We start from the raw sequence: 15,888 nt of genomic DNA, 5'->3' as shown, positions 1-15,888 counted from the left end.
CAAATAGGCACATCACAGGCAAAGAAACATACATGGTTAAAAGCACACAGAGATTCTTAGCTTCACTTCTATTTCAGTAACTGCAAATTAAGATCATAGTGAGATAACACTATATTGTGGTAAAATACACATAAAATTTATCATTTTAACTATTTTAAAGTGTACAATTCAATGGCGTTAAGCACATTCACAATATTGTATAATGACCATCACTATCTAGATTCCGATCTCTTTCATCACCCCAAGAGGAAAACCCTTATCTTCTAAGCATTCAGTCTCCATCCCAACTTTCCCCTAGCTCCTGGAAACCACAAATCTCCTTTCCATCTCTATGCATTTATCTATTCTGGATATTTTATATAAATGGAATCTTTATTTTGCAGTCTTTTGTGCCTGGTTTCTTTTATTTATTTATTTTAAAAAGATTTTAGTTACTTATTTATTTATCTGTCAGGGAGAGAGAGAGCGAGCGGACATGAGGGGAGCGGCATGCAGAGGGAGAAGCAGGCTCCCTGCTGAGGAAAGAGCCTGATGCAGGACCCAATTCCAGGGCCCCAGGATCATGACCTGGGCTGAAGGCAGTCGCTTAACAGACTGAGCCACCCAGCATCCCTAGTTTCTTTTATATGGCACATTGTTTTACCCATGTAGGGTTTACCTATGTGATAACATGTATCAGTGCTTCATTCTTTTTTAATGGTTGGATATACCATTTGTTTATCCATTCATCATCCATTGTTTGTTTATCCATTCATCAGAGTATAGACATTTGGGGTGTTTCTACATTTTGGCTATTGTGTGTAATGTTTCCATGAATGTTAAGTGAGATAATATTTTATACTTACTTAACTGGAAAAATTAAGGAGATAATACCAGGTATTGGAAAGACTTCTGTAATAGTATGTTGTGATGGGGATGTAAATTTGTCTAACCATGTTGGAAAACAACTTAGCATTATCTTGTGAAATTGAAGTTTGGCATCCTCTATGATCCAGCAATGTCATTCCTAGATACATAGCTAGAGAAACTTTAGCATGTAAGTACCAGAAGATTTATACAAGAAAGTTAACAGTATGCTCCTTAGAGCAAACAACTTGAACCACTAGAAGTTCACCAACAGCCATTTCTTTCAAGGAATTTGCTATAAAGGGAAGTTAATGGAGCAGTAGTGCCCGTTGAGTTTCTTCTTTCTTCCTTCCTTCTCCCCTCCCTTCCTCCCTTCCTTCCAACGATTTATTTGACAGAGAGAGGGAGCACACAAGCAGGGAGAATGCAAGAGGTAGAGGGAGAAGCAGGCTCCCGGCTGAGCAGGGAGCCCAAGGCAGGACTCGATTCCAGGATCCTGGGATCATGATTTGAGCCAAAGGCAACCTCTTAACTAACTGAACCACCTAGGCGCCCCCTAGAGTTTTTTCTCCTTAAAACAGGAGAAAACCCAGCATATTTGTATGCTCAAGAATGGATTCCATGGAAAAGGGGTTGGATGGGGGGTGTGGAGAGTTACTGGAAAACTTGATTTCTTAGGCATTTAAGACTGGATTTGTCTCCTTGTCCTGGAGGGTGTTATACATCCCCTCCAGTTTTAGGTTTTACGTATTCTTCATCTTCCTTTCCAAAACTGCTGGATTAAATAGAGTGTATCAATTAAGTATTCAAAGAATATTTACTGCTACCTCTTGTAACTTGTATAGAGAATTTGATTTCTTCACTTTCCATATCATCACAGAAATCTGATCCAACTTACCAAATGCCTCCATTCACAAATTATTATCCAGCAGTCAAAATGAAGTAATACAGTTACAGAAAGAAAATGAATTAATCTTAGTAACAAAACGTTTAGTGAAAATGATCAGTGGAAGAAGACCACATGTAGCATGATATCCTTTTTTAGACTGTTTAAATACAAGCAAAATTAAACAATATGTTGCTTAAACATACTATATATGATAACACGAATGCAAAAGTACAGAATTTAGGATAATGATGACCTCTGGGAGGAAGACAAGAAGACAGGGAGAAAAGGAGCACATAGACCTAAAGCGCTGGTCATCTTCTCGTTCAGTGGTTCTCAAACTTGAAGGTGCATCAGAGTCACCTGGGTTGCTCATTAAAACCTCCATGGTTGGGTTCCACCCCTAGAGTAGGTGGGGAGGGGGGCGGGGTGTGTGGCCTGAGACGGTGCAGTTCTAACAAAGTCCCCGGGGCTGCTCTTCGTAACCTGTTAGAGACCCGCTTCTGGTTGTTAGGTTAGGTTGCGGGTTCACAGGCCTTGGATTGCATTTTATTAGTAAGTGAACATAGTATTTAAATGGGGGGAAAAAAAAAGCCAATCGTGGGCCAAAGATGAGAGTGGTTCACGGAGCGAGGATTAATACTAATCCAGTCTGGTCTCAGGAGGCATACTCTCCATCACTAAAAGCAAACTCGAAAAACTGCTGCAGAAGAACTGCGAGGCCACGTCGAACGAAAATTACTGACAACACTTTGAGAAAGAAGGTTGAAGGTCGATTCTGGTCAGTGACGACAGACTGCATTTCACGTGTCTCGAGGGATCTCCGTGATCTTTAGCGAAGACCTGGCACAGGACAAATCTCCCCCCGGCTGATGTAACAAGGTTGTGTTTAGGGAGAGGATTTCCATTAGTTTGCAGATTCTTATTCTCCCCTCAAGTGATGAGATGATTACTTTGCTTCTTTCCACGCACCTCCTTCCAGAGTCATCGTGTCCGCTAGGAGCTGAGATCAGACTAGGCGGGTTTCGGACCCCGCGTCGGCCGGGGCGTCTGCGGGGCGCGCGCCGCGTGGCGCCGGGCGCCGCCGCTCACCGCCGGGGTCGGGAAGGTGCCCGAGTGCGGAACTCTCGCTCCACGAGCAGGTCGGCCGAGAGAGGAAATCAGATCCACAGAAACAAATGACAGCCCAAACGCAGGGCGCACGGGATGTTATACAAGAACCCGCTTTCCTAAGCTCTCCCAAACTCTGTCCCTTTAAGCCGTCTTTCCCGCGCGCAGGCACCTTCGCAGGCACAACGGCCGAGAGGCGGGGCCGAGAGGCGGGGCGGGCCGGGCGGCCGCGGGCCGGCGCTCCGGGCCGCACCGCATTGGCTCTCCGGCCGGCCGGAAGCCGCGGGACGCCCCGGCTGCGCATGCGCCCCTCCCACGTGCTTCCAGGACGCCGCCTGCGGCGCCGCGGCCCGGCGGGCACCATGCTGCGAGCTTCTGTCCTCCGGCGGCTGGGGCGTCCGGGAGCCAGTGCAGGAGCCCGGCTGCTGGAGTACTCCGGCCCACGCCACTACAGTTCGGGCCCTCTGGGTGCCCGCGACGATGCTGGCGGCGCTCGCGCCTTCTTCACGACACCCATTTTCTACGTGAACGCGGCGCCGCACATCGGACACCTGTACTCCGCTCTGCTGGCGGACGCCCTGTGCCGCCACCGTCGCCTCCGAGTTCCCGGCGCTGCCGCCACGCGATTCTCCACCGGTACGGACGAGCACGGCCTGAAGATTCAGCAGGCAGCAGCCGCTGCGGGCCTGGCCCCCACCGAGCTGTGCGACCGAGTGTCTGCCCAGTTCCAGCAGCTTTTCCGGGCGGCCGGCATCTCCTCCACCGACTTCATCCGCACCACCGAAGCCCGGCACCGGATCGCTGTGCAGCACTTCTGGGGACTGCTGGAGGCCCGGGGTCTGCTCTACAAGGGGCTCTACGAAGGTTGGTATTGCGCCTCCGAAGAGTGCTTCCTGCCTGAGGCCAAAGTCACCCGACAGCCGTCTTCGTCAGGCGGTTCGTGTCCTGTGTCTCTAGAGAGTGGGCACCCTGTGTCCTGGACCAAGGAAGAGAACTACATTTTCAGGCTTTCTCAGTTCCGAGAGCCGCTTCAGCGGTGGCTGCGGGGCGACCCTCAGGCAATCACACCCGAGCCATTTCATCGCGCAGTTCTTCAGTGGCTGGAGGAGGAGCTGCCGGACCTGTCTGTTTCTCGAAAGAGCAGCCACTTGCATTGGGGCATTCCTGTGCCCGGGGACGATTCGCAGACCATCTACGTATGGCTGGATGCCTTGGTCAACTACCTTACTGTAATTGGCTACCCAAATGCTGAGTTTAAATCTTGGTGGCCCACCACCTCTCATATCATAGGCAAGGACATTCTTAAATTCCATGCTATCTACTGGCCTGCCCTCCTCTTAGGGGCCGGCATGAGCCCACCACACCGCATCTATGTCCACTCTCATTGGACGGTCTGTGGCCAAAAGATGTCTAAAAGCTTGGGTAACGTGGTGGACCCCAGGACTTGCCTTGATCGCTACACTGTGGATGGTTTCCGATACTTTCTTCTTAGGCAGGGCGTCCCCAACTGGGACTGTGATTACTATGATGAAAAGGTGGTTAAGTTGCTAGATTCTGAGCTGGCAGATGCTTTGGGAGGTCTCCTGAACCGGTGCACGGCCCAAAGAATAAATCCTTCTGGGACCTATCCGGTTTTCTGCACGACCTGCTTTCCCAGTGAGGCAGGGTTGGTGGGGCCATCAGTTCGTGCTCAGGCAGAGGACTATGCTTTGGTGAATGCAGTGGCCACTTTGCCCCGGCAGGTAGCTGAGCACTATGAGAACTTTCAGATCTATAAGGCTCTGGAGGCAGTGTCCAGCTGTGTCCGGCAAACTAATGGCTTTGTCCAAAGGCATGCACCATGGAAGTTGAGCTGGGAGAGCCCAGTGGATGCCCCCTGGCTGGGTACTGTGCTTCATGTGGCCTTGGAATGTTTGCGGGTCTTTGGAACTTTGCTGCAGCCTGTCACCCCAAGCCTGGCTGATAAGCTGCTATCCAGGTTGGGAGTCTCTGCCACAGAGAGGGGCCTTGGAGAGCTCTGTTTCTTGCCTCGATTTTATGGACATCCATGTCCTTTTGAAGGGAGGAGGCTGGGACCTGAAACTGGGCTCTTATTTCCAAGACTAGACCAGTCCAGGGCCTGGCTGGTAAAAGCCCATAGGACCTAGAAACTTAGTTCTAACTGGCCTGTGGTAAAAAAGCCAATGTGTTGTTTTCTTATTTTGCATTTTCAGGAAAGTCATACTAATGTTTTCTGAAGTGCTGCATCATATGAGCACATAAGCTATGTCCCTGTGGAAAGAGATTTGTTGCCTTTCAGGTGCCTACGCCCTACTCTTCTGTTCTCTGTGCCCATTAACCACTATCCTTTGTACACCAGTGTCTGTAAGATGTCTCCAGGGTAAAGATGGGTAAGAGAAAACTTTGCAGATACTGTTCCTTCTCATTGTGCCTCCTTCCAAGCCACAGTTAATGTTATTTGCCCAGACTACCTCTTAGGGCTTTTCATTAGTCTGGCTTCTGCTGGGCAAATTAGTGAAGAGTGGGGGTTGGAGGCCCCTACCTCAGCTTTTAGTAGTCCGACTTTGTTATATATGTTGGGTTTCCTATTAGAAAGATTCTTTCTTAAAAACCAGTATCCTAGACGAGGTGGTTTTTGCCCTTATTTATATTTTCAGTTCTTACAACTGTAACTCTGTACTTTGTTAGTTAATAGTCTAATAGTTGTGCTTTGTAACATTACACTTCAGCCAGTAGATGTCCCTAATGTCTCAATATTTAATTACTTGACATTTCATTTCAGAATATTGACATTTCAGAATATTTAGAAAAAATTAGTTTCTGCTTTCTGATTATGCAGAATTTAAACTTAAGGAAAAATTTTATTGCTTTTCTTAAAATAAGGGATAACTGTAGCCACTAGTTTCACCTAAAACAATAAAAAAAGATCAGAATCCTGTTTTGTTCAAACTAATGAAAAAGGACTTTTACTCTATTAAATGTTTAGGAAGCAATTAAGTAAATGTATCAAATTTGTTTGGACCATCTGTTATAAATTCTAAAGCTCTCGAGGTAGTTGGTATGTTAAAAATTTTAAACTTTAATAACATTAGGTTTACAGATAACGATTAAAAAATCTGTAAATGGTTCAAAATAGTTACATTTTCTTTTTATTTCTTAGTCATAATTTTGTCACCACATAGATAATTTACCTATGATTTCTTTTGGTCAATGAGAATCTATAATACAATATAGACATTGTGTAAGTAGTTTTAAATGTTAATACATTTACTTTCAAGTACTTTTTTTACTGATTATTTCTTTTGCTTTCATAAGTTATTAAAGCTTAAAAATTTGTGAGTACCTTATTCAGATCTGTTCTGTTGAATTTGTTGAAGGTGATGGTGCAGGGAGGAAATGATCAGTGCTCCAGGAATCTCAAACTGGATTTAGGGATCTCTCCAAGGCTCCATAAGAGAACATCATAGAGAAGATGTTAAGGTATCAATTGATACAGTGACTACAACACAGTAAGCCAGCATTATATCTCACAGGCGATTGGACAGCTAGGCCAAAGTTTAAAATGAGAACTTGCCTTGAAATATCCATTCTAAGCATGGTAGCAAGCAGAGAGGGCTCACTATGAAGTAAACTAGTGTGCTGGAAGTTCTCCCAGATTTATTCTAGGTGCTGCTATTTAGCTCCAGTTTCTGTTTATGAATCAATGTGGTGAGAGATTTCTGGTTGCTTAGAAACATTGCTTAGAAAAGAATGCTTGAAGGCATTCTAAAGATGGAAAGACCATTTCTACAAATGTTCCTTTAGACCCTCCTTATTCTTCATGATGGAATCCTGGTCTTTCCACATGACATATTCTGGTTACCTGCTGGGATTAGTAGGGCTGATTACTGGGGCTGAGGAGGGAGTATAGTATGTGCTAGGGCTGGATGGAGCAGAGTGGTGAAAGATGACACGTGTTTATATAAATGAACAAAAATGGGCTTGGAAAACCAGTGAAATGACAACCTCTGCCTTTGAAGCACCCTTAGAGCAGTCTTATTAAACCTATCATGAAAGGAGAGACAGTGTCTTCCACTTGAATGTTCTTTCCTGTGGCCTAGTGCTAGTCAGTACATGGGACCTAGGCTTGCTGGATGTTAATGGAATTCCTTTTGTGCAGTCTGTCGTTTGTATAGGCACTTAACTGGCTGCCAGAATATTTATGGTACCAAAGAGCACAAGAAAATAGAGGAACCAAAGAGGAGAGGGCATAATTAAAGAAGATAGGATACTTTGAGTGAAGAAGTATGGATCTGAGTTATTCTGTGGTGCTATGGAAGGTAAATCAGTTGGATCTCTGTTGGAGGCAAGATATAGGTAAAGCTGATAGCCTTTGGCTTCTCAGTTGATGTGTTCAGTTTGATGTAAACAGTTTAGGAATGCCAAGTGGAGAATAGGTGAAACTTAAAACTGGAGAGCATGTGCTTTCCAGAGAGGACATCTTGTGGACCCCTTGACAGAAAGGAGGTTTCTCCCAAATTACAACCTTGAGGCTCTTAATATTCATTTTGGGGTATTCTTGTGGGGAGAGTTGCAGAAGGTGATAGAGCAGGTATTCACAAGATGTCACAGTAATCTGTCAATAGGCTACCCTCCTATCAGTGAAATCATGCAAGAAATTGTGGACAATGCATATGTTAGGTGGCAGTGCTGTGTATGGAGAGCCATTCTACAAGTGCACTCATAGATTAGGCTCCTCAGAAGTCTGAAGACCATGGAGGTCAAGAATAGGCGGGAATAATAAATAGATACAATTTCTGGTTTCACTGACATTTCAGAGTTCTTCTGAAGTAGGCTTCATTATTTTTCTTGACAACCTGTATGACCTCTACAGGGGCTGAGAAAGGCCTGGTAAGTTGAATATTAAGTTGATGTCAAAGTACTCATGAAAGCCTTGGGCTGTAAGGCATACATCTTTTTTTGCACAGTTATAGCTGTGGTTGGGACATAGCTTTTTATTTTTAAGTAATCTCTACAACCAACAAGGGGCTTAAAATTTTAACCCCAAGGTCAAGAGTCACATGCTCTGAATGAGCCATCCAGGCACCTCCCCTTTCCCCCTGGAAATAGCTCTTTAGATCTGGGGAGTTTCAAGACTGAAGTAAAGCCAGTAGTTGGTCACGTTGTGGATCCTTATTATCAAGGAGTATCCTTATTATGCTTATTATATTATCCTTATTATCAAGGAAATCCTTATTATCAAGAAGTAGCATGGGTAGCAGGTGGCAGTCCCAAGCATTCAGCAGATTCCTCCTTGGGCATTATGGTAGGGATGGTTTCCTGGATCTCTGACTGCCCCACACCTGTTAAGTATGTAGTTGCATTGTTGGCCTACATTAGTGCAACTCTGAGTTATGGGGGAGGCATGCCTCTGGACTAAGGACTTAGTCCATAAAACTGCTATGTAATGATCTAAAATTGTCTCTTGAGGGCAATTACCTACTATCCATAGTTCTACCAGATACAGATCAACTGTTCTTGTTGGTGAAGTCTTGGGTACTATAAATTGTGATGGGTCCTTGCCCTCACCTTTTGGCTGAGTGAATAATATGGGTGGATCTATAAGGGTCTGGACATACTGAGGGCCATGTGTCTATTTTTGCAGCAAAGGTATACTAATTCTGAGAGCTTGGAGGAAGATAGAGCATAGATTGGGGTAACCAAAAACATAGGGGAATCAGTTTTAGAAGAAAGCCTTTATGTCCCTTGCAGAACTAAAACACTATGAAATACATTGTTTCAACACAACAGCTGGGTGGTCCTGATCCTTCCTCGTACAGGAGCTTTGTACAGCATTGGTTAATTTTTATCAGTAGGAATACACCAAATTTGGGGGTTAATATTGCTGGAAGGGCCAAACAGTAATAACCATGCTAATTAAGGTTAGTAAGTGGGGATCTGAATCTTCCAAGAGGAATGTCTTACTCTTTTTTTGAGACAGGATAAAAGAAACCCAGCTTAAGCTACTTTCCTCTATCACTAAGAACTACTTTGAGCTGAGGGGAAGGGACTAACCAGTTTAGTGGTGAACTTGCTGCTTTCTCTTAGTTTTTTGGAAGTCCTGGGTTACCCAGTACAGATCCTCTGAATTACGAGAACTATCTAACGGAATAGTTGATCACAGTTAAAATACCCTGTGTAAGATTATATCACATTAATCAGTTTCCATTATATTTTCATGATGAGGAAAGAATTGGGAAGAGCTACAGAAGAGAGGATCTTCCTATGGCATTGATAATTAGAAATAATGTACTGTCTACTATGCCTCTTTTCATGTCTAGCTATTGAGAGTTTTAGCATACTTACCTCTTCGAAGTAAGGTGAGACTAAGTACAGAAGTTCCATCCTTGGCTGTTAACTGAATTTCACCCGCATTTGGTTTATGGCATGGATTACTCACCATAGATTCTGAAGTCCGCAGCTCCTCACTTAAGAACGGGAAGGTATGAGATGTCAGGATGTTTCAGGAAATCAAGTGTGCCATCTGCAAGAAGAAAATTAGAGCTCCAAGGAGAGATGAGCCCTGCCTTCAAGTTATGAAGGGTTTTGGATGAAACATCTGCAGAGAGCCTAGAAGACTCATTGGGTAAGCTCTAGGACATAGGGAGCTGTCATAGGACAGCTCTAGGAGTGACTGGAAATGGATGCTGCCACCTTTCTTAGTGTATGGTATGGTATGGGGAAAATGGTTCTGTCCTTCCTGCACTACCATTCCTAAGGCCATGCCTTAGGTATGTACCCTTCATTAGTGGATCGTCACTGGTTTGTGGGATTTAACATGAAGATGAACCTTCAAAAACCAGTTTATGATTGACTGTTACAGATTAGAATTTGTTTTCTTAGAACATTCAATAAAAATATAACTATACATTTTTCTCCAAATATTTTAAAAAGTGTAATAATTTACTTTGGAAAACATTAAGTAAGATAGTTTCAGTAATTTGGCTTCCTTTGAACTAGTTTAGAAGAGTCTCTTGGTTAAAAAGCTATAAATATTAAAAATATAAAGCTAGTAAGAACGTTACACAGTTTGGGTTAAATCACTAAAATAATACAAGTAGAAGGTATTTCTTTCAAGCTGGATGAAAAATGTTAAAACTCAACCCAATAGAAGATAGGAAGGAGAAAAACAGGCAAAGAAAAATGAAAAATTTGGTAAAAGAAAACCTGTAAGATGACAGTAGAAACAAGTATAATTACAAATATTTTAGAATTGTAATAAACATCATAGGATGAATCTTTCTGTCAAAAGACAACAATGTTCATGCTGAAATTAAAAAGTTAGCTATAGGGGCATCTGGGTGGCTCAGCGGGTTAAAGCTTCTGCCTTCAGCTCAGGTCATCCCAGGGTACTGGGATTGAACCCCACAACGGGCTCCCTGCGTACCACACCCCCCCGCACCCCCCCCCCACCCGCGCTTGCCTCTCTGCCTACTTTTGACCTCTGTCAAATAGATAAATAAAATCTTAAAAAAAAAAAAAAAGTTAGCTATATGTAATTAAAAGGTATATGCTTGTAAGAGAAAATGAGACATGAAGAAACACTAGGCATATAAATAAACCAAAAGAAAGCTGGTACTGTAATATTAATAGTAGACAGTCTATATTGAGAGGGAAAAACATTACTAAAGATAACGTGAGACTTAATATAAAAGAAATAATGCACTAACAGGTTATAACAATTAGGAACTTGTATGATCTAAGAACATATTCCCAAAAGGTAAAAGAATAAAATTGAAAATAACAAGACATGTTCAAGTCTGCAAAAAAAAAAAAAAAATGAAACCACCATTCATGAGTTCAGAGGAATTAGGCAATGAGAAAGTAAAAACTTAAACTGGATATTAGTACTTCAGTCTTTAATGCTCACTACTAAGTGTATTATTACTGTAAGTGTAGAAAAAAATTTTTATAGCAGGTAAGGTTTCTGACTCTAAAACTGACTTTTTCCATATATGCCTCTGTGAAAATAACTTGCCTTTTAAATAGAAATGTCAGCAAATATATCTGTTCAGTAGGTCCTCTCTTTGGATTAAAAGGGGAGAATATAATGGTCATAATTTTGCCACACTTTTTTGTTACTAGTTCATAGTAACAAAGGTGAAGGAGAGAACCAATGGTTTTATGTTCCTTGATTGTGTTCTTTCATTTTCTTTACCCATCAACTCTGAAGTATTTTTCTTTCTTTGTTTAGTTGAGGCACAGAGAGATTAAGTAATTTGGCTAAGGTTATAGCTTGTAAAATGGAAGAGCCTGGACTTGGATTTCTCTTGATGTCAGAGCCGTAGCACTAACACCACAACAAACATAATCAATCACTGAGTATTCTAAGGGCATTGTATAGTGGGGAAGAAGAAGTAGTGTAATTAGAGCCAAAGATGTGAAGATGAAAAGTCTAAATAAGGACCTTAATTAGGGGCACCTGGGTGGCTCAGTGAGTTAAAGCCTATGCCTTTGGCTCAGGTCATGATCCCAGGTCCTGGGATCGAGACCTGCAGCAGGCTATCTGCTCAGCAGGGAGCCTGCTTCCTCCTCTCTGCCTGCCTCTCTGCCTACTTGTGATCTCTGTCTGTCAAAAAAATAAATAAAATAAGTAATATAATAAAATAAATCTAAATAAATAAAATCTAAAAAAAAAAAAGAACCTTAATTGAAAGAAAAAACCCCAATGATTCAGGATGAGGAATTATTAAATAGATTGAGTGCCAAAACATGAACTTAGAAAAAATACTTAACCTTTATCATGAAATATATTTCTCTCTTGCTTTCATAATGAAATATATATTTCTCTTTTGCTTTCAATAGTTTCCTTATATCTTAAACCTGCTTATATGTGCTGGTATAAATTGTTAAAAGTTTTAAATAACTATAGTCTCCTTTTCTTTTTCCTTAAGATTATTTTGTTGTTTTCAGAACACTGGTCCAAATTCTTGAATCCAACTGTTCTCTAAATTTTTTTTTTTTTTAAAGATTTTATTTATTTATTTGACAGACAGAGATCACAAGCAGGCAGAGAGGCAGGCAGAGAGAGAGGGGAGGAAGCAGGCTCCCTGCGGAGAGAGCCCGATGCGGGGCTCGATCCCAGGACCCTGGGACCATGACCTGAGCCGAAGGCAGAGGCTCCAACCCACTGAGCCACCCAGGTGCCCCCCAACTGTTCTCTAAATGAAAGTATGCTGTCGTAAGTTTATGAATCTAAGTATTTTAAGATACCATTTTACTAATACATATTTATCTCTAAACATGTAAACATACCAATATTCAAAAGTTTTATTTGAATTGACTATTAGAGTAACGAAGCCAGAGAATTTTATTAGAGCTTACAAACACTGAAACTTTTTCATTTTATACATACAGTTTTAATACAAGTGAACTTATGAAAAGACTCATCTATTTACTAACAATTTAAATTCTATGAATTTACTGAAAATTTATTGCTATATTCTTAGGTCTTTCCTAACAAGCCTGCAGAAACCATAAATGCCTTTTGGCGCCAGTTGTTACCAAAGCAAATACCACTCTGTTAGCTAAAATGCCACATATTGAATAATTCCTGGTAAATTATCTCATACATGACCATCTAGACATGTTCTTACTTCCCCTAATTAGAGATTTTATTATGAACTGCACAAAATGTCATATTTTGCATTTTTAATGACATGTACCATGTACCTATTGGACATAAGCTACACCTTGAAGAAGTGTGATGAAACCCATGTTTATGTAGATCTCTACCATTTAAATTGTATTTTTAAAAAGGTATAAAAAAGTATTAAAGTCCTTGCTAACTTGGAAGCCAAGAACACCTACATCTTTATGTTTAAGAAATTTCTTCAGAGTTATGTTTAAATTCAAGTTACAAAGTTCCAAGTTAGCAAGGCATGATGGGTACTTTTTTAGTATTTTTTGCATGGTAGATTATGACTTGTTAATACAATCAGACTGGTGCATTATAAAAAATATATAGCATTTTTAGGTTGTCTTAAAAAAATCACTTGCTGAAGCAATTTATAAAGGCTTTCATTAAGCAAAGAATCTTCAATCCTGAATTTGTTTTCTCCATTAACTTTTTATATTTAAATTGCTATAAAACTTATTTTTTAAAAAAGCAAGCCTTTTATTCTGGGTTCAGTTGCATTTTATAACTCATCACTGGAATGTAATTAAATCAAGTAACAATGTGTAAGAAGCCTATTTTGGTATTATAGAAGAAAAATATAAGCACTGAAATGAATTATTGGAAATAGGTATGATTCACTACATGAGAATTGATGACTGCATTTTCATACCATTTAAAATATGGAAGGAGTATCTTTTGCTGAATAGAAAGGAAAAAATTTTTAACATTCATTGTGACGCTGTCTGACCTAGCATTATAAAAGAATTGTTAATAATCCTCAAATTTTTCTTATTTAAATGTTGTCCACATAAAAATCAGCCTCTAAAAGGTAGTTAATTTATAGCAAATTTTAAATAAAACATTTTCAGATGTAACTGATGTCATAAAATTAGTTTTCTATGCTAAGGAGCATATATAGGACTTCTTCCTTTTTCTGTAATCTATGAGACTATCTAAAAGTAGAGCTATCCATTCTGGGGCACAAAAACCAATATAAATGTCTAACTGACGGTGTGTAGCTAAGTGTAAAAATTAGGCAATCAACCTGATCTCAGAAAAGCAAAGGGAAAATAGCGAAAACTTATTGCTTAACATCAAGAGTAGTGAGAAGGGAACTAGCCAAAGCCAATCAAGTTATCAAAACCCATTACTGGCAAGTCTGCAGAGAGAGATGTTTTAAATATTCGTAAGTGAAGGTAGTTTAAGTTTGATCTAAAGAGTTTTGAAACAAGTCATTCTCTAAAGATAGACACATAGGGCACAGACATAAAAATCTAAATAGTAAACATAGGACTGTTGCTGAACTTATTTTCATTTTTCCTTTGCCATGGACATAAGTATATTATATGTGTTATTTTAATTGAAAGCTATTCTCACAAATGGTTGGATATAGCCTGAATAAAATAATCCCAAGGTTAACTTTAATAGTCAGTGCTTAGATTGTACAAGAAAAATTTACTTGAATTAGTATCTTTTAAAAATAATTTGCTCAATAGGTCAGATACTAATAAGGATTTTAGGAAGTGTCTTTTATATATTGCTAAAAATATTTAAGTGGAAATACTGTATAGTTTGCTTGGTACCAAAGTTAGACATGTTAAAAACAAAAACAAAAGATCTTAAATATCATCATCAAGCAACACATTGAAAGTATTAGAACCATCTCAAATTGTTGATGTATACTTTAAAATTATTATCCTTTAGGTATTTTCTATAAACATCAAAGAAAAAAATATGCTTTTTTGGTAATACTTTTTGTGTTAAGCAATTCCTTTATATATTATCATTTGTCATTTGAGAACTGTGAGGCTAAGGATGAGGGTTTAGTCTCCGTATCTTTGTTTTGATATCTTGACTTGTAGCATAAAGGACTTTGATAATTAAAAGCTAAAACATTTATCTTTTAAAGGTATTAAATTTGTTTTTGCTATTACTGGTATCTTATGTTCTCTATAAAATAAGAGCCAGATATCACAGTTTAAGCATAACAGGGTTCTGTTTTGTTGTTGTTGTTGTGTTATATTGATGACTTTCATACGATCTCCATTTTTCTGTAATTTATATCTGGAGAGAAAAATGAAGTATTATAATCTTTATAGAATTGAATGGATGCACTGTGAAAGTAGATCAGTACATTTTGGTAAAGAATACAATTGCCTAAAATAAATTAGCTAAGGAAAACACTTCACATAGACGTCTTTTTTTCGAAGGGAAATGCAATTACTCTTGGACTCTTGAAATCTACAAAAGTTTTAGAACAAAAATGCCTTGGTATATACTGAATAAGCCTGAATAACAAATATAGGATTAAAATGAAAATGCCAGACAAGTGAGTATTAAATAGAATATTTCATGATATTTTTGACTAGGGCTCTAATTATAAAATACTGTACCTTAACACATAGCATGTTACTTTCTGAATAAAGGTAGCAAAATAAAATATTCTTAATAGTTGGAGTAGATTTAGTGTATACCAGAATAATTAATATGACTATGCTATTACATTTTATTCCTCCACCTAAATATTTTAGCCTAGAAACATTTTGGCAATATACTCAAAAAGTAGATATATCAGTGGATAATTCATTATCCTTTATGAGGCAAGATAAAAAAATTAAGTTATAATTGGGTTATCTTCCTAACATTATAAGAAGGTTTTAATATATAATATATAATAATAAGAATAATATAATTTTTACTCTTTTCTAACAGGTGCAAAATGGCTTTAGTTTTTGTAGTAGACATGAAATTAAGATAGTGAAAAAAAAGACTCTTTTCTACTACTGTGCAATCAAATTTCAGTAAATGTTAGAATAAATTTATATGTAGTTAATTTAAATGTTGCTAATTTATGTAACTTTTAATTGTTTCATTATCAATCCAGTTTTGTATATAAGGAATATGATTTTTTACAGAAGAAAGGTTGGGATATACAGGAGACAGCATTTACAGAAAAGTTGGCATGGCCATTTTTTTATTTTAAAAAGTTCTACATAGTGCTGCATATTTTTAATTATAAAAAACTTTCAATTCTGTAAGAGCAGTCATAACTTCTTTGTATTTAAAAGGTGAAATATAATGTTATGGGTTAAGTTTTATTCAAAGTTAATGTTTGAAAACCTAGAAGCCTCATAAACTAAGACCGGAATGAAAGATAAAAAGGAATAATGATAGTGTTACAGTGTTAAGGGAAGAAATATGTATTGAATCTGACATGGTATATTCAGTGAATACTTATATACTTGCTAAGATGCTATAAGAATCCATGTACTTTTGGTGTGAATGAAAGAAGAGGGCCAGAGATAGAGATATCTTTAAGCATATTTAAGAATAGGGTCTACTCTGGTCATAGTAACTGGTATAAAGTAAATGATCATAATATGACAGA

General features: G+C 39.3%; 1 protein-coding gene across 1 annotated transcript; it reads left to right on the top strand.

The window, feature by feature from the left end:
- Nucleotides 1–3,119: 3,119 nt before the first annotated feature.
- Nucleotides 3,120–6,189, top strand: MARS2 (methionyl-tRNA synthetase 2, mitochondrial). Its single transcript, XM_082689048.1, has one exon. It carries the CDS (start codon nt 3,145–3,147, stop codon nt 4,987–4,989), a length of 1,845 nt encoding a protein of 614 aa, XP_082545174.1. The 5' UTR covers nt 3,120–3,144; the 3' UTR covers nt 4,990–6,189.
- The last annotated feature ends 9,699 nt before the right edge of the window (nt 6,190–15,888 follow it).

Source organism: Mustela nivalis (genome assembly GCF_964662115.1).
Source record: "Mustela nivalis genome assembly, chromosome: 11".
NCBI lineage: Eukaryota > Metazoa > Chordata > Mammalia > Carnivora > Mustelidae > Mustela > Mustela nivalis.
Note: the sequence above shows the minus strand (reverse complement) of the source record. Positions and strands in the feature narration are given on the sequence as shown.

Coding starts and splice junctions, on each gene's coding strand:
- MARS2 (XM_082689048.1), top strand. CDS start 3,145: ATGCGCCCCTCCCACGTGCTTCCAGGACGCCGCCTGCGGCGCCGCGGC.